General features: G+C 38.9%; 1 protein-coding gene across 2 annotated transcripts in view; it reads left to right on the top strand.

The window, feature by feature from the left end:
* fam49al (family with sequence similarity 49 member A, like) overlaps positions 1-20,157 on the top strand; it is an 83,256-nt gene extending 63,099 nt beyond the window's left edge. For both annotated transcript variants that reach the window (XM_041808264.1, XM_041808263.1), the window contains 7 exons: positions 7,652-7,788; positions 7,915-7,992; positions 8,131-8,247; positions 10,632-10,711; positions 11,094-11,220; positions 18,271-18,341; positions 18,435-20,157. In XM_041808264.1, the coding sequence (XP_041664198.1) occupies positions 7,652-7,788; positions 7,915-7,992; positions 8,131-8,247; positions 10,632-10,711; positions 11,094-11,220; positions 18,271-18,341; positions 18,435-18,498 (674 nt within the window). In that variant the 3' untranslated portion in view covers positions 18,499-20,157. The remainder of the gene's footprint in view (positions 1-7,651; positions 7,789-7,914; positions 7,993-8,130; positions 8,248-10,631; positions 10,712-11,093; positions 11,221-18,270; positions 18,342-18,434) is intronic.
* The last annotated feature ends 5,737 nt before the right edge of the window (positions 20,158-25,894 follow it).

Below are 25,894 nucleotides of genomic sequence, written 5' to 3'. Positions count from 1 at the left end.
CATAATGTCAACGTCTGACAAGGAAATTAGCACGTTTTAGTGAATTTGTGCCCCACACAATGGTTGTTGTTACACAACAGCCATCATGAGCTGCATATTGGTTATTGACGACTCGGTATATCATGCAGGGATTTACACACACAACAGCCTCAAAAACTATCGGTCCCTGCAGCCACATAACTTTTTTACAAGTGGCTTTGTGGGAGTTGTGCCTCATCACAAAATACCTGCCTCCAATAACTACCTGTTCCGGTGTGATGTAAAGCCACCCTGGAGGGTGACAGAGAAGCCGCATCAGACATGGGCCGCAGTTAAGGGGGACGTACTATCCTCGCTGTTTATCTGTGTGTTTGTGTGTGCTTGAAGCCACTGCGTTCTTCTCCTTGGCTCTGTGCTTCGATTTGGTAAAATATTAAACTTCAGATTTGGATTTTTTAACTTATTTTTTGTGCAAAAGGGTACGCAACAGTTCCTCGGCATTGTGGAAAGCTGTTTGGTTTCCCCGGATGTGACGTTTTGTGGGCGTTCGTCTTTATGCCACTTGATGTGTAGATAAAATGTTTATATTGGCCTGCCTATATATAAACGATACTTTATAAAATATCTACCTTTTTAAAATGTAAAGGTATATTTCTGACAGAGCTGCAGTGACACATGAAAATCTGTGGTAAAGTGGGTCTCCTCTGGCACGAGCAAAGCAGAGGGTCAACCTCAAAGCACGGCAACGCATACTGATGAAGACTAGAGTGGCGCAGTCGTGACGTAATTTTGTAGGCAAACCTGGAAGTTCGCATCGCTGGGTTCCCTCGGCGTCGAGCCTATGGGATTTTTCAATGGGTTCTTGGATTATTGCTGAAAATAAGATCTGTGTCCAATAAAAGTTTATGAAACTGACACTTTTTGTTCATGAAGATAATCATCATAAATTGATAGTATAAGCATCATATCTGGTTCATTAATTTAACTGATGAAAGTAAAAAGCTAACGTCATGCTATAATGAACTACAACAAGGTCAATTGAATTTAACGTCATCACCCGCTGATACAAGTGAACGGCAGGCTCAGTTGCCACGCTTCGGATGATTCCTGACAAACACTGTAGTCCTTGTTAGCTGTCTTTTAGCAACCGCCTTTATTAAGACGCGAAAAGATACACAATTCAAAGGTGGGGCACGTTTCAGATGTATTTTATGTTGTAGGATAAAAGGTTAAACTCTCTTGAGCTTGTGTTCACCTTATTTCAGGCATTTAACAAAAAACTCTTTCAAAATTCCCGGAGACTTTCAGATGAGGGAACTGGAAGTGCTAAAATGCTAACTCACTTCTGTGTTTTAGGACTCATTCCTGCACCACTCTATACACACCATGCATCCTTTAGAAACACAGGACAGGAGCTCTAACTCAGTGGATAACTGCACTCCTGGTGCAACATCCAAACAGGACTAAACTCATAGAAAAACACTCTGCCCAAGGGTATGATGGAAACTCCACCCAGAATTGAGAAAGCAGTGGGCGGAGCTTAGAGCAAATAGACTCTTTACAGAGTTCAACTAACACTGGTGGATCAAACCTGTCAAGTAACTCCAAGACTGAAGATCATTTCATTCAGAATGGAGTTTAAATTACACTTTACACTCTGAAACGTTTGACCCTGAGATATCAACACTCCAGTTTTTGCTGTGCACATCAACTGTTTTAAGATGTGACGTGGAACCAGAGTATTTCACTTTTTTGAGTACTGATTTCAAAATATACTCAAAAAGTACACCTCGATTACAGTAATTTTAGTCTAACAAGGTACCCCCCCCCCCAATCAACCATGATCTTGCTGACCTCCATGGGCCCCCAGTTTGGCTGGCCCTCTCTATATCCCCCCTTTATGGGAGCTGGAATTACAGCTACAGGCAGCAACATCTTAAAACTAGATGCAGAGTTCTGGATGCCAGTCATCCAACATCCATTCATGTGTGCAGATGAGGTGACTGCATCCCTTTACCATTTCTGTGCCACTCTTTTGCTCTGTTTCCACATTTCTGACAGAAATAAGAGTGAAATTGTTGTTTTGCGATCCAATTGTTCATGCACTTGCAGTGCAATGAAGTGTGTATGACTGCTGACACACTCAACACATGTCTAACAGATTCATGAAAGCACGAGCTGTTGTTTTGTTTCTGACAGCTACTCAACAGTTACAGGATGTGAGGCATGAGAAAAGTGTGAAATGTGACAGACAGTAAGTTTCTGAGCCCCTAAAAAATGCAAAACGAGACAGACGTTTAACCACAGCAGAGTGCCCATAATGTAAATGTGTCGCTGAGCTTTAAATAGATGGACGTACAGGCAGACTGTAATCATTGCAGACAGCAGGGTGAAGCATCTCTGCTGCTTCACAGCTACACTTCATGTACCAGCAGCATGATTTTACATGCATTTCAGCCTGGCCACACACACATACTCTGTGATGTCCTCACAGCCATCTCTGCAGCATCCTGACCTAGCAGGCAGGCAGGCAGGCAGGCGTTGCTACGGAAACAGTGGTACATGTTCGTCCAGTAGAGAGAGGGAGAAGTATGAGTAGAGAAACTGAGTTCTGCTGCCGCCTCTGCTCTGCCTTCCAATAATACTTGGATGTCATGGACATGATGTTCTCAGCTTACCATAGAAAGAGAGCTGACTAATAATTCATGATAATGTATCAGGGTTAATGTATCCATCAGCACAACGGATATCTTCTCCACTCATTACAGAAGGATCAAATCTTAATGACTAGAGGAGTGCTAACGAGATGACCCCTCCTCTTTTTGCTCTTATTTTAATGTTTGATCAAAGGGGCCTGGAGGGGTTAAAAGGCCGCGGTGTAAAGTAAACAAACAGCCAATCCAATCTGTCAGAATAAACCCTCAGGATGCCGGGCTCAGGGTAGCACTGTGTGCTAACAGCGGGAGGCAGAGCGGGTTTCTGGCCAGGCCCTTTAGATGAAACACTTCTCTGCTTATTTATAGAAGGCCCTTATGCATATTTAATGCAGAGGAAGGGATGGAGCCTCCAGGGACTCTGCTTCTGAGGCATTACTACTACATACAGCCTCTGAGGTCCAGCTTGTGTGTCTGATTTAGGTAGAAGCAGCACTGAAAGGTTTAGGTTCAGTAGTAGATGTGACACAGCAAATAAGTGTGGTAACTAATATAGTGATCTAAAAGATGATCAGGACGTTAGATCAGTGGCAGTGTGATCTCTAATGGAGTATCATTAACAGAGCATTTAAGTCTTTCTAGTAGAATAAAACCTTTAATGCTTCTGGTCAAAGACGGGCGAATCAGAGCTGCTATAAAAGTCATCAGCCAGGCTCATGGATGCACCGATACCACCAAGTTTTACAAGTATGAAAGCTTGATAATCCCCCAAATATCGTAAACATTTTTGGAAAGCTTAATTTATTTTCATCAGATGTTTTGTCATCCTAATTTAGAGTAAAATATCCCCTGGCAGGGCTGCACAGTGGCGCAGGGGTTGGCGCTGTTGCCACACAGCAAGAAGGTCCCTGGTTCATTTCCCGGTCCCTTTCTGTGTTTGCATGTGTGGGTTCTCTCCAGGTACTCCAAGTTCCTCCCATCACCAAACACATGCTTGTCAGGTTAACTGGTGACTCCAAATTGGTCATAGGTGTGAGTGTGAGAATGCTTGGTTGTCCAGGATGCACCCCACCTCTCACCCACTGACAGCTGGGATAGGCTCCAGCACCCCCTTGACCTCCAACAGGATAAGCAGTATAGAAAATGGATGGATGGATCCCCAACCACTGCAGACATGGCTCCAACTCTGATGAGAGGCTAACATCATTCTTTAAAATGAGTACAGAATCTGCAGTGTTTCAACGATGATTTTTATAGGGCTTTTTGCTTTTGTTTTGAAAGGACAGCTGAAGGCAGACAGGAAATATGAGGAGAGAGAGTGCAGGGAAGACATGCACCAAACAGTGCTGAGACTGGGAATCAATCCTGCAACCAGTGCAACAAGGACTGCAGTCCCTGTGTGCATGCCTGCTCTACTAGCTCAGCTAAACCAGTCAGTACTCCAGTGTTTGGAGTACGAGTACTTAGGCTTGATATCGGCATCTGTGCATCACTAATAATGACTTTTTGAAGGACAGGATTATAAATAAAGTTCAAAAAGTTAAATTATTTGTTGGTTTTTATTTTTAGAATTGGTTCATACAGTTACTCAGACAGTAAATGTGCAGGTGCATAAAAAATGAAATATGTAGAAGTTCATTCTTCCATAAATTCTGGATTTATCTAATATAAAGTGAAGAATGTCAAGTTTTTTGCTTAAATCTTGATGATTACAGCTTACACTTTAGAAAAATCTAAATTCCACTATCTTTTTTATAATTTTGTGTGAAACTACAATTTACAAAGCTTTCCTGAGCCTTCATTCTCACATCTGGTTTAGTACAAATTCAAGGAAAGTTGTCTGGAAGGTAAAAGTGTGGTAAGAAAAGGAGCACAAGCAACAGAGATGAGCCTTCAGAGGATTGTCAAAGAAAAAGATTAAAGAACTTAGGGGAGCTTCACAAGGAGGGAAGAAAATCAAATCACAGCAGAAAATATGATGATATTCTAATTTTTAGATGCACCTGTAGAATAGTATTTTAAGTTTATTCTATTATTAGTTTTTATTTTAAGTGGACCTGAACTACACTTCTAGAAGTCTGACTAGTTGGAGCACTTTTCACACTCATTCACACACTGATACTAAAGGCTGCTGAGTAGAGTGGCAGTGTGTTAACTACCCATAATCCCATTCACATGCATCCCTACACATTCCTACTCCACTGACGCAGCAGTGGGAGCAATTTGAGGGTCAAGTATCTCGTCCAAGGACTCATTAACATGTGACTGTAGGAGCTGGGGATCGAACCTTCGCCCTTCTGACTACCTCCTGATGCACAGATGTGTTTATTAGTAAAACTCTGCTAGCTATAGCGGGGCTGAATGAGGCCCAGCAGTGCTTTGATGTAGATGCTAATGCTGCTGTGCTTACATTAAGAATTATAACATAATTACCACGTTCAGTGCCCTGCATTAGCATACAACAATAGCATGCTTACGCTTGCTAATTAGCACTAAACACGAGCGTGGAATACAGCTGAGGCTGATGGGAGTTTATATTTATTATTTATTTATTTTTGTCCATAAATTAAAGTGCTTAATATTGCAAATGTTGACCTGAAGCTGGAAGTTTATACCATAATAAAATAAAATAAAATAAAATAAAATAAAATAAAGTTAAATTAAATTAAATGTAATTACTTTTTTGGGTTATGAAGTGAACATACATACAAACAGATATGTGACAAGAGAACATAACAAAAACAAACAAACAAAAATTGAAAATAAAAACAGACATTATTATGGCCTTGGTGTTGGATAATCTCTGGTGTGGTAAGCTGTCCTGGCTCATACAGTATACATTATTTCAATATTGTAGGTTAAGGGGAAAGAGGATGGCTATAAAGAAAGTATAGTTGTCTTAAAATAAGAAAAGGGGGGGGGGGGTGAACTTAATAGACTGATAATTAAATCGAATATATATATATATAATAACAATGATAGTAGACACAACTAATAAACTAAATATTAAATTAAATAATGATGATGAAATAAATCATAAAAAATATTCATTATATATACATGTTTACACATAAACTTACATAAATACAACTTTACACATTTAAATATGTATGTACAGTGCTGAACAAACTTATTAGACCACCACCCAAAGTAAGGTTTATGCCACAGCTGCCCTAAATTAACAGCATTGGTAATTACCAAAATCATTTTTTATGTTTCTGCAGTGGTTAATACACCAATATGTAGAAGCTCTTTAACCCAAATGATATTTTTAATGCTAAAATAGAATTATTATTGTTATCCATGAATTTTCAAATGTACTGATTTACAAAAAACTGAAAAAATAGTAAAGCACATTAATATTTCTTGATTAATATGTCAGATAATAGTTATTTACTGTCATTCCTGAACAGAAAAATGAGTTTTAGTGGTTGAATGTTATGCTTGATTCATTTCTGACTTCTCAAAAAGCCCAGTGAGCCGGCTCAAATTTGGGTGTATTCAGTTTGAAATTCCTCATTCCTGCTAAAAATGGTAAAATGTAGAGAGCTGACTGAAAATGAAAGAGTCTGTATTAAAGCACTTCATGATGCTGGATGGTCTCTGGGACAAATATGACAGGTGGGCTAATACATTGGTTAAGCACTGTACATACACACACACACACACACACACACCCACTCACACACCACCACACACAGCTGAGCATAATCTTATGAGTTTCCTCAAGTGATGGCATCATGTAGGGAAGCACCAGGTTCAAAAATGAACCAAAACTTTGTAGATCTCTTTGCTTTGTTCCTTACCTTAACTCTTGTAGCCTGAACCTCTGACTTCACTGTAGCGCTGCCCGCTGGGGATTTACTGATATCACTGCATGTGTGACATATCAGTAGCATTGGTGTGTCAAACTGTTATGGGGTTCTGATGTTCAAATTATGTATTCATGCCATATTAAGACCCATTTTCATTGCTGTTTCTGCTCAATTTTTGCCACTTGTAACCTATTTGTTATTCTTTAACCCCTTTTCACTACTTTCGACAGCTTTTTCTTTACTTTTTTGCCAGCTTTTGCATATTTTTTCCATTGTAAGCCATTGCTGCCACCTTTTAACATCTCTTTTCTGATGCATGTAACAGAAATGATCTCTCTGGTTCTGCAGCATGTGGCTGCTGTGGCTCCTGCATTCATGTTGGGGATGTTTTACCCCAAATTTCTCCCACTGCTGTGCCAGTGACATGTGACTGTGTTAGATGTGTTGGTTAATTCTGAATCCCACTTTCTATAGCAGCCTTCGCCATGAGTGTATGAATGTGAGTGGTCAGATGACCTGCTACACAAGCTCAAGTCAATTTATTTTCAGATTATCAATTTTAAGTTCATATATTAAAAGAATATTTTGAAAGTGTTATATAGATTCAACAGTGGTTATAAGGACTAACTTTCATGCCAGTGTGTGAAGTTATCACCGTCCAGACCAGAGCGGTAGGCCCTTCGATCATCAGACCAGGACTGCCAGCACTGGAGACGTGACGCTGAAATATTTAGGTTAAAAGATCGTCCAAATGCAGTGTTTAACAGATGTGAAGCTCCAGAGCCTGAGGGCTGTTATGGCAAATTTCTGGTCACATTAAATGTTAAATCCTCACCAAGAGGCCGCTCTTTGAGGATGTTACAGCTCTTTTTAGAGAGGTGATCCAAGGGTCTGCAAAACTGCCTGAGGCTGGAAACCACTCCACTTAGAAAGTGCTAGGTCCATTACTAAAAGCCCACAATGATATCCACCAAGGAAGTGACAGAACTGGAGTGACATGATCTCAACAGTTTGAACCAGTTTAAACTTCCCTGCTGCTGCGTCTCTTTCTTTTTCAAATCTGGTGATGAAAAGATGTCAGATCCAGGCCAGATTAGAGCAGGAGCCTACCATCTAAACATGGCAGTGCATTCAAACTTTGCAGTATGACGTGCATATTTCTGCTTGTGCAATCATGTTTCTGATATAAATCTGTGTTTGCAGAGAATGCACTGCGCAGCCTGCTGGAGGCTCTGACCAGCCCGCCGTACGCTCCCATGCAGCACCTGGAGAGAGAGCAGGCCCTGGCCAAACAGTTCGCTGAGATCCTTCATTTCACGCTCAGCTTTGATGAACTAAAGGTGAAGAGAATTCATTTTCACTTTAATTACAGCCCCTCAGAAACTGACCTTTACTGTACTGAAAAATCCATATCTTCAGTGGATGGCCTTTTAAAAAGCTAAATCACCACTCCTGTCGCCATGCAGATGACAAACCCAGCCATTCAGAATGACTTCAGCTACTACAGGAGGACTATAAGCAGGAACAGGCTGAACAACCAGCAGGTGAGGCTGAAACACAGCAGACACTAATATGTTCTTCACATGTTCAAGCCAAATGTATTTTTGAGTGAAATCATCCTGTTTTAAACTGGTGAGGATGGATCACAGCTTTGATATTGTCCTGTTTCTATTGGCCGACAGCTGGAGGCGGAGAATGAAGTGAACAATGAGATGGCCAATCGGATGTCTCTGTTCTACGCTGAAGCAACACCAATGCTGAAGACTCTGAGCAACGCCACCACCAAGTTTGTCTCAGAGGTAATAGTACAGTTCCTTCACAGCTAAATAATGTGAATGTCTACAGCTCTGACTGGTGAAGAACCCGGCCAACAGTTGTTGTCTGCAGAGTCTCTCCATCTCAGCTGCTGAAGCTTGGAGCTCCTTCAGAGTAGTCATAGGTGTCTTGGTGTCCTCTCTCACTAGTCTCCTTTCTTGCACGCTCACTCAGTTTGTGAGGACGGTCTGATCTAGGCAGATTTACACATGTGACATATTCCTTCATTTCTTCATGATGGATTCAACTGAAGTCTGGGGGATGTTCAGAGCCTTGGACATCTTCATGTATCCATCCCCTGACTTATACTTTTCAATAACTTTTTCCCTGAGTTGCTTGGGGTGTTCTTTTGTCTTCATGGTGTAATGGTAGCCAAGAATACTGATTAACACATTCACTCAGGTGATCCCCATTACACTGATTGTGAGACTACTAACATCTACTGGCTGGACCTCTGTTGAATTATTATATCGACCATGACTGATTCAATAAAAGGATAAAACACACAAGCAAAGCATGAACATGAGCCCCAGTGGCCTTGAGTTGTGACCTTTGACCTCAAAAAAATCCAAACAGTTCACCTTTAAGTGAGGGTGAATATTCAGGAAAATATTTCAGATAATCTATCGAAGCATTTTTGAGACGTTGCAGTCATAAGAACGGCTTTGTGGGGGTACGGACAGACAACCTGTGAATGTAATACCTCTGGCCTCAGCTGTCACCATCATCTAACAGTAGCTATAACTCTATTCTCCAGTGGATTTTTAACACGTGTGGCCAATGGCAAGACTTCCTGTGCACAGAAAACACATTGATACTACTACATGTAAACATTCAATGCAAATATTAATTTACTGCAAAATGCAAGCCCAGTATGATTTTCTACATCAGGGTTACTCAACCCTGCTCAACAACCAAAGAGCCAAACTGTTGAAAAATACATTTGTGAGAGCCGCAATCTAAGGGTTTAAAGTGGCAATAAAAATAAGTTAAAGGTGGCAAAAATGGTCAGAAAGCAACAAAAAAGTGGCAAAAATGGGTGAAAAGCAGCAAAACAATGTAAAAAATTAGTGAAAAGTGACTAAAAGGGGCAAAAATCAGTAAAAAGTGGGAAAATTGGAAAAAAGCAGCAAAGGGTAGCAAAGTGTGGGGAGAAGGTGGATTTCATGGCAAAAGTCAGCTTAATGGGCGAAAAATGGGAAGAAGGGAAAAATGTGAATAGCATAAAGCAGGATTAAAGTGCAAAAATGTGCTAAAATTGTTTAAGAGGTCAAAAAAGCACTTCATGATGCTGCATGGTCTCTGAGACAAATATGACAGGTGCTCTAATACATTTGTTCAGCACTGTATATATTTTTTCTGTCTCATTTGATACGTTAGGTGTTTTTGGTAACTGACAATCCACTTGAGGGCATTTTTAACATTTTTCAGATTGTTTGCAGAAGTTTTTTTTGTAATTTATTGATCGTATTGATTAGGTAGAGGTATAATAAAAGTATGTATCAAATATGAAACAACAGGCTTTAAGGGGTTAATGGCAGAAGGCAGCTTAAATGGGCAAAGAAGGGAAAAATTGCAAATGGCAACAAGCATAATCAATGTGGCAAAAACGGGTAAAAAGTGCAGAAAGGAGTGGCAGAAATGTGCTAAAAACAGAAAGAATTAAAGTGGCAAAAAATGGCGGAGAAGTGTGGGCAACAAGCTGGTAATGAGACTTACAGTGGATAATTTCTGAGGTCAAAGTTTTTTCTTTTTAAAGGCTTTCTGGGGGATAATATTTCAAATTTAGACATAAAAGAGCCACAGATCATCACAGAAGAGCCACATGTGGAGTATCACTGCTCTAAATAATTCCCACTGTAAAATATGCTAATAAAAAGCTCTGTGTTCATTTGTATTTACACTGTAAATGATTTATTTGCGCTAATATGAGGCTTGCTTGTCTTATATTCTGATATTTACTCTTCACCACACTCCTCTACCTCAGAGTAGCCATCCTGGACTGTTGCGTGAAAAAAATCTCCCGTCTCCTTGCCTTTTCTGTCAAAACACTCTTTTAGACTGGAAGAAGCAGGGAATTTAAACACTTTACACATGGGTGCGCCTTTACAGCTCAGGTTTTTGGGAAACCCTTTTGAGGCTCATGTAAAATGTAGACGACATGCCGGTCATGACTGCCTCTGAGAAGAGCTCCACACGCTCCTTCAACTCTGACTGAACTATGCAGGTGTTCTCTGTCTCCCCCTGGTGGTGGATCTTTATTTTTCCTCAACCATTTAGTGATGTACCACTTGGTTGTTTATCTTTTATAGATATTCACATTCATGTTAGTTTCCTGTGCTAACGTCTCGTCTTTCCTGTCCTCTAGAATAAGACCTTGCCCATCGAGGACACCACAGACTGTCTTAGCACCATGGCCTGTGTGTGCCGCGTAATGCTGGAGACACCGTGAGTACTTCCTCATCCCTTCCTCAGTCTTTCTTCTCCTCTTGTCCTTTTCTGAGAGTCTTGATTGAATGAACAAGCCTTTTCTTAGCGAACGTAACGGAGGCCTTCTCAAGTTTGAGCCTCTAATTCAATCAGCTGAATACAACGTTTTCATCAGAGTCCTTCATGCTAAATTTATGTTTAAACTTTTCTAAATAGACGTCTTTATGTGAATGAAAGTCATCAGCTGCTTGACAAAAAGCCAAACCCAAAGTACTTCTAGAGAGAGCGTCTCTGTTATTCTGAGGTCACCCTGACTCCATACGATCCTGTTCAGTCTCATTCTACGTTTCCACTGACCTTATTGTTGGATTCCTGCCTTTAATAACTGTGTCATCTTTAGGGAGTACCGCTGCCGGTTCACCAACACAGACACCATGCTGTTCTGCATGAGGGTGATGGTGGGAGTCATCATCCTCTACGACCACGTTCACCCTGTTGGGGCTTTTGCCAAGACCTCCAAAATTGATGTGAGTACAAAGAAATGATTCAAACATCAGTTCTTTCAGCCTCCAGAGGGCTTCTAGTCATGTCTTTGATCGGTATGCTTCTGAAAAAAGTTGGTTTTATGTCTGCGTAGGAGGGTTACAGGAAGTATTTAAAGAAGAAGTAAGAGCAACTAAAGAAAGAAGGCTGTGAAAGGAACTGTAGGCATGATGTGCTTTCACATAAACTTGACCTGGGCTGATATTACATGGTTATTGTGGAGTGCAAAGGCTCTGCTTACAGCCAGTAAAATGAACTGTAAAGCTGCCTCATTCAGAGCTGCCAAACCATCAAACCTTCTGTTAGTCTTGGCATCCACAGGGAGTTTTACTGTTCTATAACCTGAACACAGCATGTGCAAAGATTTAGAGGGAGCATAATTCAGTGTTTCTATCAAACATTCAGCGGAGCATTTAAAAGAATCTGAAAACAGTACAACAACTACACTCTGATCCACCTTTTCCACGTCTCTGCCAGATTATCCTGCAGCTTTGTTCCAGCACATTATCACCAGAGATGATCTGACCAATCACTGTAATCTCTCTGCTTCTGCACTCATCATCTAACAACATTATTTGATAACTTATTCTAACCCTTTGACAGCAGCTTTGGTTAGTGCTCGACCACCTTTGGACCAAATTTACCTCCAATTTTTATTTTATTCATTTTTAACCTTTATTTTACCAGGTTTGTCCCAGTGAGATCAACAGATCTCTTTTTCAAGGGAGACCTGACCAAGAATGGCAGCAACACATTACTAGGGCTGTAGTTGACTAAAATCGCACCAGATCATCAATTAATCGAGTGGTTGTGGGACGGACCAAAAAACAAAACAAAAAAAAAACAAAGAAAAAACCTTCATGTTATTTCTACATCAACTGCAGTGCATCTAGGTGGTAATTAAAATTCAAAATAAACCCAAAATGAACTTAAAAATCTTACAGTTTTTGCAGTATAACCACCTTATGTTGTGATTAAATAAAAATCCTTTTTAACAAAATATTGCCACACCGCTGACTTTTTCAACATGTTGTCAATTAATGGGAAACGAGTATAAACGTGCTTGACAGGCTCGGTCAGAGGGTCCTAGTGACGTTGTTTTGACTTTCTGAGTATTTGTGACCATACACCTTAATCTGAGAATATTTTACAAAGATATGCTCATTTGAATGTTAACTTCTAGTTTCTGTTTGTTCTGAGAAAACCAGGCTCAAAGTTTCAGGACTTCTCCTGCCTTCAGGCAGGCCAGGTAATGGGTGTGAACAATAGAGCCAGATTTACATAAAGTCCACTCAAACCAAGCTTCTGAATCGGACTGGTGACGTTCATCTAAATATTCCCATAGGAAATCTGCCTTCATCAAACTTTCACTGTCGAGTGATCCTGAAGTTGTCCCAAGTCTGTCGGTAATTCTTGCTGCTTCTTCATCGTCTCTTCTACTTTTCTTCGCTGCAGGGTGCATCTTGAGGCTTGTTGATAAAGGTGATAACTAGAAACAGCTGTATACGTGCCGAGGGGGGTGGCATTTGAGCCATGCGGTGTTTGTTATTGTCCATCTCAATGGGCGAAACTGGGAACAATGGCAGACTGAGTGGCCAATTATAACCCAGCAGTTTCGCTTTCCCCTCCCCTCAATCTCCCCGCAGAAACTACAAAAAGAGGGCATTTTTAAACACAAAATCAACACTTTTAAATATTACTTTTTTCATCAAATGAGTAGTTTAAATGTCGGACTTGCATAAAATGAGAAAAAACGAAAAATGATAATTTTGAAGAAAACGACTTTGTATCCATTTTTCTCAATCACCAGAATGCCGACTTGCAGGAACTTTATCTGGCTTCAGTCACATTTAACCTGTAATTAATTATCCATACAGGCACGAGTAAATTATAATTAAAGAGTTATATTCCTTTTTTTTTTTCCTAAATTATATTTTATAACACTAGATAACTGAAAAAATAAAAACACATGACGTCTCCCTAACCCTGCAAAAAATGGATTCTTCCAATTACAGTAGCACGTGTGACTGTTCGACCAATTGGATTTTGGTCAAACATGAGGTCATCCACCAATTAATGGACCAATCGACTGGAGGCTGTCAGTCCTAAACACTCAGACTCACACAGTACAAATGAAGTGACAGGAAACAAGTCATGGATTAAAGCAGTGACACTCAGACAATTATGATTCAGAAGTTTTCACTGCAGATTTAAAAACATTCAAAGACACCAAATTTTGCAGCTTAAATTCATTCTGCAGATTGTTCCAAGCAGAGTTACTGTAATAGTTTTGGATTTTTCATTAGTTTTTATTTCTATTTCGTTTTCACTGTGTTCAATTTCAGTTTAGTTTTTATGAGTTTTGACTGCTGGTTTGTTAGTTCAGTTCAGTTTTTATTTTACAAAAATGTTTGGTTTTACTTGAGTTTTTATTAGTTTTAGTTTTTTACGGATAGATGTCAGGGCGGAGTGAACATCATACATTTTTAAAAACATATTTAAACAGGCTACTCTCCTCTTATCCTTTATTAATTTAATGATGATGTTTGAATACAACTCCAGACATTAAACTACCACTGTCTTAACCAATCAGATCAGGCTATTTTACACTCCACAGACTTGTGTGTAGCTGCCGGTCAGTCTGGTTGTGTCAAAGACTAAAACTAAGGATATTTTGTCTCCATTTTTATTTTTATTTTTGTTAGTTTTGTAGGTGCTCTATACAGTTTTAGTTAGTTTTTGTTTTTTGGTAAAGCTTGGTTTTTATTTAGTTTCAGTTAACTAAAATGATTTTTGAATTTTAGTTTCAGTTATGTAGTTAGTTTGAGTTAACTATAACAACCTTGTTCCAATAAGATCGTGCTGAAAACCTGAAAGCCTTCTTTCCAACTTCAGTTCAGACTCTGGGAACAACAAACTGCACAAAGTTTCAAAAACAGTGTACTCCATCTTTCAAGATTAAAAACGTGTTATAGAGCAGTGTTTCCTAACAGATCTTTGCCCCCCCCCCGGGGGGAGGGGGTCCTGGGCCCAGTGTTATAAAGACTGCTGAGCTATTCTCAGGGGACTGGGGCTGGGATTATTAGCTCTATGCTAAAACTGACTGGCCATTTCCATTAAAGGGCTAACAGAGTTAGCATCACAGTGAGTATTTTAACTAGTAATTATCTTTTTTACAATAAAATGTAAAAGTGTTAAATCTGACAGCTATTTTAAATTTTAGTCTCAGCCTCAGTCTTGAGATTAAATGCCTTTTAGTTTTAGTCACATTTTAGTCTTTACTTTTATTCCAAGCATTTATTTTCTTGCCTGAATCTGGTTCTGAATCATGTTACTGTGTTCTCTGCTCTCTGTCTAACCTGGGTCCCTGCTTTCTACAGCTGAGGGACAGAAAAGAGACAGATGTATTGTATTTTGACAGATTTACCCACAGTGGAGAAATATACTGGATTTTGAATGTCTGATGGAAAACTAAATCACATTTTAGTCTAGTTTTAGCCATCTTGATGAAAACTAAACTTAGTTTTAGTCAACTTTAATCATCAGAGATCTTTTTTTAATCGAGTCTCATGGCAAAAAGGCTGCTGACGAACATTTTTAGTCAGAGTTTTAGTCGACAAAGTTAAAACTGCAGAGTAAAGTATTGTTGATAGTTGTAGTAAAGAAATGCAGTCAGAGTCAAAGCAGCTCTGCTGTTAATAATGTTCCTGTTTTTGTCAAAGTTGATGGGGTATGGACTTATTTAGTTAATGATCAACAAAACAAGCAGGTGTGCTGTGACACCTGTTGATTATTCACACTTCTGCAGTGAATGCATGAGGAAACTGCAGTGATTGCAGCGTTTCCCAGAATGACGCTGTTTATCAGCGGAGATGGCCTGCCTTCCTGTATGGTTTACTTTTGTTTCTTCTTTTTTGAAAGCATTCATCAGCAGTAAATTTACAGTAAAAAGACCAACTGCAAGTATTGTTAAAACTCAATTCAGTTAAATAAAACTGACAGACAGCTTCATGGACGAGACAAAAGTCACCTGAATCGTGTGTTATCCAACATTTACCTTCTTACTCTTCCCTTCTTAATCCACAACAAGTCCCACCATCTGTGGTTAAGTTCATGTTAAAATCTTTAATCTATAAATGCAGGTCTGTCTCCAAACAGAAAGTTAGTAACCCGTAGTTTGACCCACTGAGGTCTAAGCACTCGCCTGTGCGTTTTTATTCTTATCTTTGTCATTTTACATGGTAGAAATGTGGTTCAAACACGTCCATGCACAGAGACTCTCATCTTTCACCTCCGCCCTCTCTTGCCATCTCACGTGATTCATAGCCAGAGTTACAGGGACAATAAGAGAGCAGTGGGCACATGTCCTCACCTCCAACTGTGTCAGTAGATGTTTCTCTTGTCCGAGGTAAGGCGAGAGACTGGAGCGAGAGGAGAGAGTCAGACCTGTTGATCTCTGATGATGATGAAGACTCTGATTGTTACTAAGACTTGGAACAAAAACTGAGAAGCAGTGATGAAGATGACACAGCTTCACTTTGGTGAAAAAAGAATGGCAGACATTTATGCTCAAATAACAATATGACAAAATGTCATTTTAGACGTGTTATTTTATTCATTTATTCCACTACTTTTGTGAAGCTTTGAAGACTTCGGTTAACCTATTCCAGCACCAAAGCACCGGGGAGCTGGGTTGGAGAGTAACTGGGAAGCTAGGTAGATAGATTAGGGACAGATTTTCTAGACAATTGTTTTAATTCAGTTTATTTCGTCTTATTATAATTATTTTGTATTACTTTTTTAGATTTCCATTTGGTTCCATGCTGTTCACAGTTCTGTATTTCAGTGCACAAGTACACTGTGAAAAAAAAAAACAAAATGAGACCTGAATGTAGAAGAGAAATGTATTTAATATTGAATTGCTTGATGAAAAACTACATTGGGAAATGTTTCAGTGGCTGTTCCACAATCATAGCTGAGCTGCATGTGTGAATGCTTACTGTTGCTGAGGTAGTGCAACCATCATCCTAGAGGTCAGGAGTGCTGGAGGATGTTTGCAAACACAAACTGCAGAGGAATGATGGTAAAAAGGCAAAGAAGCTTCATTTTTAACATGAGACTTCACGTCTCCATTGGTGCATTTATTGGAGGGATGTACTGGATCTCTCTTTCTCGTGAGAAGATGGTTGACCCTCTTTACTTTTTTTTTCAATTTTGTTATGTTGCAGGCTGATGCTACAGTAAAAAAAAAATCATTTTATTCTCACTAATCTATACTCAGTACCCTATCATGACAACGTGGAAACAGAGTTTTTGAAATTTTTTATTAATTGATCAAAATAAAAAACTGAAACATCACATTATCACAAGTGTTTAGACCAGGGGTATCAAACTCAAGGCCCAGGGGCCAAACATGGCCCGTGGCACAGTTATACCCGGCCCACCAGTATGAGGTCTGCAGATTTCCTCCAGTATAAAAATGTGAACTTTACCTTGATGATTTAAAATATCCCCGATGACTCATAAAAAGGTAAAATAGTGAAGAGTAGAAATTATTTGATTAAATGTCAGGAACATGGAAAAGAAATTTGTTTTCATTTCATATTTTCAATGTTGTATCTCAAAATTATGACTCAAAGTTACGGTTTTAACTTTTTATCTCATATTTTGACCTTTTCATCTCATAATTTTAAATTTTTCTTTTATATTTTGACCTTTCAGATCAACAATTTTAAATTTTGAGCATTATTTTGACTTTCAAACTCATGATTTTGAATTGTATCTCATATTTTGACATTTTAAACTCATGATTTTGACTTTTTTCTCACATTTTAATGTTTTCAACTCCCAACGTTGACTTTTATGTCTTATTTTGACCTTTAAAACTAATGATTAAGAATTGTATCTGATTGTTTTTTACCTTGAAAACTTGTGATTTGGAATTTTATCTCATTTTTTGACCTTTAAAATGAATCATTTTGACTTTTATCCCATATTCGACCTTTTAAATTCATGATTTTGACTTGGTATCAGCTTTCTAACTCATATATTTGCCTTTTTAACCACATTTTTTGACTTAAAATGTCATATTTTGAACCAATAAGTTTGACTTTTTCATCTCAGATTTTGAGCCTTTAGACTTATCATGTTGACTTTTTAAATAACAAAATCATTTATAATCATTGCTAAGGTTTTTCCCCCATAATTCATTTCTGGTGAAAGCGAGGTTGACATTTTGTGGTTAAATATCGACCCTGTTAGGCCCTCAGGTTAGACCCAAAGTCAGAATCCGGTCCCTGCTGTGACTGAGTCTGACACCCCTGGTTTAGACCCTTTTCAAAAACACTGTAAATTCAGCTCAGTGCCCCCCATTTTTCTGCTGAGATGTTTCTTCACCTTGATTGGAGTCAAAGTGGGCTTTCAGGTGTTTTGCACAGAGTCTATCCACCCTGTCATAAGCAAAGATCAGTGGAGGGCTGCAGTGATGGTTGTCCTTCTGAAACTTTGACCCATCTCCACACAGGATCTCTGAAGCTCAGTCAGAGTCACCATCAGGTTCTTGGTCTTATCTCTTTATATGACCCTTCTCCTTCGATGGCTCGGTTTGGCCAGGAGACCAGCTCTTGATTGTGAAAAACTTCTTCCATGTGAGAATCATGGAGGCCGCTGTGCTCTTGATAACCTTCAGTGCAGCAGAACTTTTTGTAGCCTGCCCCAGATCTGTTTCTGTGAACAATCCTGTCTCTGAGCTCTGCAGCTCCTTTGGTTTTTGCTCTGATATCATTCTCATCTGTAAGGCCTTCTATAGAGAGGTGTGTGCATTTCCAGATCATGTCCAATCAGGGTGTAGAAACATCTCAGCAAAGACACATTCAAATCGACATCACTGACCACAGCTGTACGGCTGTGCATTGTCAGTTCAGCTCCTCTGCTATTGTGACGCTGGTCTTTTATGCAGCAGCTGCAGCAGGAGATCAGGTGAACCAGATACCGCTGACCTTTCTCTCTCCCTGTGTCGTCTTTGTGCTCTGCAGATGAAGGGCTGCATCAAGGTGCTGAAAGAGCAGCCGTCCAACAGCGTGGAGGGCCTTCTGAACGCGCTGAGGTGAGAAACAAACGTGTTTCTGATCCAGAGATCAACAGAGACACGACGTCCATCCTGATTTTTACTCATCTCTCTGTGTCTCCTCCTCTTCAGGTACACGACACGACATCTAAATGATGACAGCACCTCCAAACAAATCAGGGCCCTCCTGCAATGAAGAAGAGGAGAGGGATGGAGAGAGGAAGGAAGGAAGGAGTGCACTTGAAGGAGGGAGCAAACGCCAGTGGCTGATAAACCTGTTTGTTTACAACGAACAAAGGAATTCATCTCCAGGTTCACAGAAACCTGATGATAATAAGAAGAGGAAAATAAGTATATATATTGTCAGCTGTCCATCATTCTGTCTCTCATTTTGTAAAGTAAGAAAAGAGAAAAAAGCCAGAAAAGAAAATATAGATATATATTAAAACAAGTGAAGAACAAGCTGCAGATGAAAAATAAGTAGGGGTTAAGAGGGAGCTATATCGCAAAATTTACGGTCAGAGGCAAAATGTACAAAAAAGGGGGTTATGTTCCGATGAGTATTTTTGCACACACTTTAAAAACAACGCCATCTCCTTTCCCTTAAATCTGATCCTGGATACTCACCTTTGACCCCTCATACATTCAGTTTTACCTGCACCGTCTCCTTCAGGCGCACTGATCTCCACCTACAGGTGATTGATTATGGAGCAATGTGATGGATCCACTCCGGAGATTTGCTTCCGCCTGTTTCTTTCTTTTTCTGCATCCGTGCACCTGAAGGACGGGAGGCAAGGACACGAGTAGTCTTCTTAGGACCTCTTCATGGCTCATCTCTCGCCCATCCTTCATCTCGTCATGGGATCTGTAGTTTTTCCTTGACACAAATAGACCCCACCCACGTCGTGTGCCCTTAACGCTGTAAACGTTCCAGCACAAAACATCGTGTGAATTTGTCTGGCTTTACTTGAACAATGTTGTTCACTCTCTCTCTTTCTCCATGGTGCTAATGTGGTTTAGAAATCACAGCGATATTTTTAGCTACTATAAAATAATTATCACCCCTTTTTTGCACTGATATGTTGAATCTAAACGCCTTGAAACAGCTTTAAGTTACAGCGTGATTGCACATCAGTGACAAACAGGGAATCCTTTAGAATCTGAGAAATGAACCGTAGGAAACCACAGCACACTTACTTGTTCACCCAGTGCCAAAGCTGATTGGTTTTTGCTTTTATTACATCTTTGAACCGGCTTGAGTTGTTAAAATCGAGCTGAAAATCCCTGATCATCACTTTTACGTACACACGAGTCAGTGAGAGCAAACACAAGCGTCAAACATATTTCCACACGTGCATTCTGAGGGAGAGATGTGAGCGCTCCAGTGTAAATATGTGAAGTTTTCTCAGCAGGCATCTACATGGTCAGCTTGGGTCCTCAAGGAAAAACACATCTATATCCAACAGAGGTTCTTTTTTTTAGTTGTTAAAGAGCTTAGTAACTGGTTAAGTGGGAAATAAAAACGAGAATAAAAAAGATTCAAATGGAGATTAAAAAGAAGTGCTGTACTTTGGATGTCTATAGCCCTTAGTCTAATTTAATTTGATCTTATAATATATTTTCTATACAGGGGTATGTGCACAAGCATAGTCTGTATAAATATATAGATGGCATGTTGTAAAAGTTCTGACAGAAATGTGTAAATAAGGTGTTTTTATTCATTTTTAATTGTTCAGTGACGCTGAAATTGGGTATGTGTTGTCTCTCAGAATTACCATGCATTTGGCTTGGACCATCGGACTTGCCGTAGTCATAGGTTTAAGAAATTCAGCTTAATTATGGCGAATGAACCAGAGGGAGGGGAGGGATGCTAAAGGGGTGGGAACGGGGCTGTCCATTTGCTTGTTATTTTGTACATTTTGTGCAACAATAAACTTGTCATTTATTACATTCAACCACGGATGCTCTCTGTCTGTTACACCAGACACCACGTTTCAAAATATAATGCAAACTGGTTTTTAAATATTCAGTTTTTTGTTTTTCAGTTAAACTCATGGATGGTTTTGTGTCTCAGGGCTCTTTGGATCACTGAAATCAATCTCAGACACCTTTGATCATTAGTTTGCCAGGTGAGCCCAATTAAAGGAGAACTACTGAAGAAGGACGTTCCACATTAGTTTTAGTATACAGAGTTATATAGAGTTTCTAACTGACCACTTTCTTCCATGGTACAAAAAGAAGAACTGTGCCTTCTGCAGCAAAATGATCTTCATGCATGACAATGAACCATCTCATGCTGCAAAGAATCCCTCTGTGTTATTGGCTGCTATGGGCATAAAAGGAGACAAACTCATGGTGTGGCCCCCATCCTCCCCTGACCTTTAACCCTACTGAGAACCTTTGGAGCATCCTCAAGCTAAAGATCTATGAGGGTGGGAGGCAGTTCACATCAAAACAGCAGCTCTGGGAGGATATTCTGACATCCTGCAGAGAAATTCAAGCAGAAACTCTCCAAAAACTCACAAGTTCAATGGATGCAAGAATAGTGAAGGTGATATCAGAGAAGGGCTCCTATGTTAACATGGAACTTGGCCTGTTAAGATGTTTTTGATTGAAATAGCTTTGATTTCAGTAAATATGACCTCCTAATGCTGCAAATTCAACAAATGACCATTTTCAGTTCTTTACAACCTATAAAATGTTTTAAAACTCTGTTGTGCTTAATAATGTGGAACAGAGCATTTTGAGATTTTCTTACTTTTGTAAATAAAATAGTTAGAATTGGGAGGTTTGTTCAGTAAAATCTGAATTATGCTCTAACAGTTGATGACTTGAAAATTACACTGTCATTTGCATCAACTATTTAGGAAAATCAGAGAAAAATATCATTTGCATAATAATTTGTATTGCGGTGTAGATGCAGCACTGATTTAACCCTTATGTTGTTCATTTATTTTGCTGTAAGTAACCAAAATGATAGACAACAAGTAATTGATTTTAATTTTTAAAAACCAGTCTTTGATTACATATTCTCTAACTGTAAGCTTTTCTGAAAGGATGGGATTTCATGGCTGACTTACAGCAGTAAACAACAGCTCAACCTACAAAAAACAATCAAGAATAGCTCAGATATCTGCTACAAAATGTTCTAAAAGTTCTAAAAGAGACTAAAAACATCATATGGGTGGACGATGGAGGTCAAAGTTAATCTGTGATAACCCTATTTTATATCCAATCAAAACAATAACAGCTGCTATCACAGCTAAACAATAACCTTTTATTTATGCTTTAGTACTCATTTTCTTAAAACAGTATCACCGTGGGTGTGGGATGGGTGCACTTAACTTTACCATTTAGACAGTAATGTTAGACTTCATGGCTAAACAGAAAACACCAGAATATCAGAGAATAAAATAGATGGAACAGAATTAACTAAAGGAAAAAAAATAACTGCAGAATAAAGACGGAAAATATCAATATTCCATTAGTCAAGGCAAAAATTGGCAGGAATAGGTGGTAAAAATTTGTGAATGTCTGGCAAAAATGGGTTAAAGGGGCAAAATTTGGCTTACAGTGCCAAAAATTGGTGGTAAAAATGGCGAAAAGGGGTTAAAAAAATTGCAAAAATTGGTTCTGAGTAGTGAAAAGTGGAAAAAATGAGGATAATGGGGACATATTTTACCCTTTAAAGACAAGTTTATATTGGTCTCAGAGGTCCTCAAAACATACCTGTGAAGTTTGTTGGAGAAAAAACACTCCAGTATTGATTTCAGCATGTCTAAAAACCCCTCTGTTTCAGCCCTGCTCAGAATTAGCTGTGTCTGTGGCTTTAAATGTTAATGAGCTGTCTGACTCCGCCCCCTGACCACACCCCTCTCCAGAAATGGATGTGGCACTCCTGATGTTATAATGTTACAGACACTTCTATCCAAAGTTGAAGACCTGGCTGGGAATTGAACCATTGACCTCCCAGACCAAGGTCCACAGGCTGACCCACTGAGGTATCCAGCACCTCAGCTGGAGGAGGATCAGGACGGGGGGGGTGGGACTTTCTTCCAAGCGGGGTAAAGCAGATGGAGTGGTGAAAAGAGGTTAGAGAAGCAAAAGTGGCAAAATGGGTTGTGGAGTGGCAAAAATGGACAAAAATGGGAAGAAAAAGTGGTGAAAAGAGGTAAAAATGTGGCAAAAATTGGTATATGAGGAAAAAATGGGGCAAAAAGTATCCAATATTGGTACAAATAACAAAAAATAGAGCAAATAAAGCAATGACAAGGGGTTGAAATGGCAAATCTATAAGAAAAGTGGCAAAAATGGATAAAAGAGTAGCACAAAGGGGATAAAACATGTAGGAAAAGTGGTTTAAATTGGTTAAACAGGCAAAAAGTATTTAAAATGGGTTAAAAATGACAAAAATTGGTTTTAAAGTTGCAAAATGTTTTGAAAAAATGTAACGAAAAGGGGTTAAATAGTGGCCAAAATAGAAGAAAAGTGGCAAAAAAAATGGATAAGAGTAGCACAAAGGGGATAAGACACACAGGAAAAGTGGTTTCAAAAGTGGTCAAAATCTTGCAAAAATTGGGTTAAAGGGGCAAAAAGGGTTTACAAGAATGAAAATTGGGTTAGTGCTAGTGCTAAATCCCAGTGCCCCTTCTCTGGGACTTTCAGGGCCCAGCCAGTTCTGTGTCAGGCCTGTCTCCTTGTGGCCTGCTGCATCATAGATCATAGGGATAGATAGTAGTGCCTAAAAATGTCCTGCGTTTAGAAAGAAAATACAAATACTATAACAATAATATTTCAATCAGACCAAAATATTTATTTTATGTTTGTTTATGTAAAAATACGGCCCTCAGAGTTTCTGTCGAGACTAAATCTGGCCCTTGTGCAAATGTACTTGATGACCCCTGGCCTAGCAGGTCCTTCTTAAAGGAGCAATACTCACTAAAAAACAGTGGAGTAGCCTATAATACCACTACTACTGCTACATACCTCAAATGACTCTAGGGCTGGGCAATTAATCAATATTTAGATTTAATCACAATATTACCTGCTGCAGTTTCAAATCACAAAAGGTTCAATATTTCTTTGACCTGAAATTTGTGTCACAACACCAGTTTAAAACTTTTTTTTTTGCAGCAGAGATGTTGAACATGACATATCATGTGACCACTCAGGTGATATTTTTTGAGAATAGTCCACAAAAAACCCGACCTTCTTCATTTTTCTTATTAAATATAAGAATGGTAAAATCCCTTCAATGCAATAATTCATATCCAACATGCAAAATGAGTCAAAATCATCAGAATTAGAAACTTTAAAGAGGTGTTTAGTCTTTGTTCAGGAATAAAAGAAAGTTAACGAAACAAAAACAAATTTAGATTATTTTCAAAAATGGTTCAGCCCTAAACAACCCAACTTCAAAAACAGTGAAATATCCCTTTAAGTCTTGAACCTCCTGAGACCTGAGCTTTGGTTTGGAATGCATTTTTATTTTTTCCCATTTATTTGGGATAATTTGGACAACATTAGTTTCAAAGCTCAGCCTTTGACTGTGAAAATTCTGAAAAACATATTTTTGTAAAGTTTCCCATAATTAACACCCCTAAATTTCTTTAAACAATCCCCTAATTTTTCAATGAAACTTCATCATAAAGCCTCAATTTTAATGAAAAGTTCTATTTACATTCCAGAAAACATTGTTAAAGCAAATTCCCCAAACAGTACTAATATATTAATAAAGATTCCATGACAAATTATGGAAAATTCCCCCAAATATGCCAACAAATTCCCCAAAAATTCCATTAGATTCTAGAAATTTCAAAGGATACCCCGCTTCCCAATTCACCATCACATTCCCAAAATTAGAAAATTAATGTCCCACGTTTCCATGAGCATACCTACACATTTTGAAGCAAAATTTCCCTAAATATGTTGAATAAAATTTCCCCAGAAATACAAATACATTTCCTAAATTAACACAAAATGGCTGAAAAAAAAATCCCCCAAAACATCCAAAAACAAATCCAGACTTTTCATGTAAATGCTCAAAAAATTCAAAAACAGCTCTCAAAGATACAAACGTCTCCAAAATTTTCTATGAAAATTCTGGAAAATTTCCAAGATTAAGTCCCAAATTTATCAATCAAAATTCCTAAAAGTTGATTGCAAATTGTCTCAGAATAAATCTAAATAAATAACTCTAACTTCCATGGACAGTACAGACAGTTTTCCAAAGATTCTAACAGTAGAAATGACTTCTATGTTGTCAGTAGGCCAGAATGTAAAGTCCTCATATGTGCATGCAAGGTTTTAGGAGGTTAAATAGAATAATGAAGTTAAGGTCGAATACAAAACACATGCAGTCTTAAAAATCCCCTTTAAACAGAATTAAAAGTAATGGATAAATCACACATGAAGCCGTTTATTACTGTCTCGTTCTCTGAGTCCATCCTGTCTGAGCTTCTGTCTCTAATATGGAACTCAGAAATGTCACATGACTCCAGTCAGCATGAATCACGGATATTTTGGCAGCGTTTATGAGTCATTCTTGTCATCATATGCCTTTAATGGTACAATGTGTTCCACTGTTACAGGATGTACTTTCATCATGTCACCCATCTCACCACAAGAGGGCGCCAAAAGATCAGTTAATGAACGACCTCAAACAATCCAGTCAAGATAAATGCATTCAGTCTAAGTAACCTGCTTTATTTGGTGTAAAAGAAGTCTAATAGACCCAAACATGAGAGGACACTCAGGAGTGCTTCACTGTATAACAGATGAGAGACATGATCTGTGGGAGGCAACAAACCTAAGCAGTGAATGTACAGCTGTATGTCTTTGGGGAATCTCCTCCAGCAGCTGCTATAAACACAGATTTAAAACTACAGAAGTAACTCCAGGTCCAGCCAGCTGTCCAACTCCTGCTGCTCTGCTCAATGAAATTTCTAGAAGGATTAAAGTAGGGCAGGGGGACACAGGAGGACTGTCAGAAGTTATATATGGAAAAGAGAGCAGCGTGTGGATAGTGAACCATCTTATGGGGGAACCATCGCCTACACCAGTGATACTCGACGCTGCCTCTGGAGCCACCTGTGGCTCTTGTGTGTTTTAATTTGAAATATTATTCCTCAGAAATTATCATTGCACATCACATTAATCTGTTTGTTTCTCTACACTTAGACACTTGGCTTTGATTGTCAACCTTATTTTTTTCCTGTATATTTTCATTGCCCTAATTTGCTATTTGTTGCCCCTTTCTTACATTTTTTTTGCCACTTTTAATACATTTCTGCTGCTTTCAGCCCTTTTGACCATGTCTTTTGGCCACTTTTAGCCTATTTTTGCCACTTTTATCCCATTTTTACCCTTTTTCATCAGTTTTAGCCACTTTAATTGTGATTCTTTTGCAAATTTCCCCCCTTTTTTGCCAATTTTTGCCAACTTAAGCTGCCTTCTGCCATTAAATGTCATTTTCTCCCATGTTCCCACCTTTTTACAGCTGTACTGCCCATTTTAACCACTTTTACTCACTTCTTGCTGCATTTTTACCAATTTTTGACCACCTGTAACTCAATTTTTGGTGGCTTTGCACC

Source organism: Cheilinus undulatus, linkage group 16 (genome assembly GCF_018320785.1).
Source record: "Cheilinus undulatus linkage group 16, ASM1832078v1, whole genome shotgun sequence".
In the NCBI taxonomy this organism is placed as follows: domain Eukaryota; kingdom Metazoa; phylum Chordata; class Actinopteri; order Labriformes; family Labridae; genus Cheilinus; species Cheilinus undulatus.
This window is presented reverse-complemented; position numbering and strand designations above follow the sequence as displayed.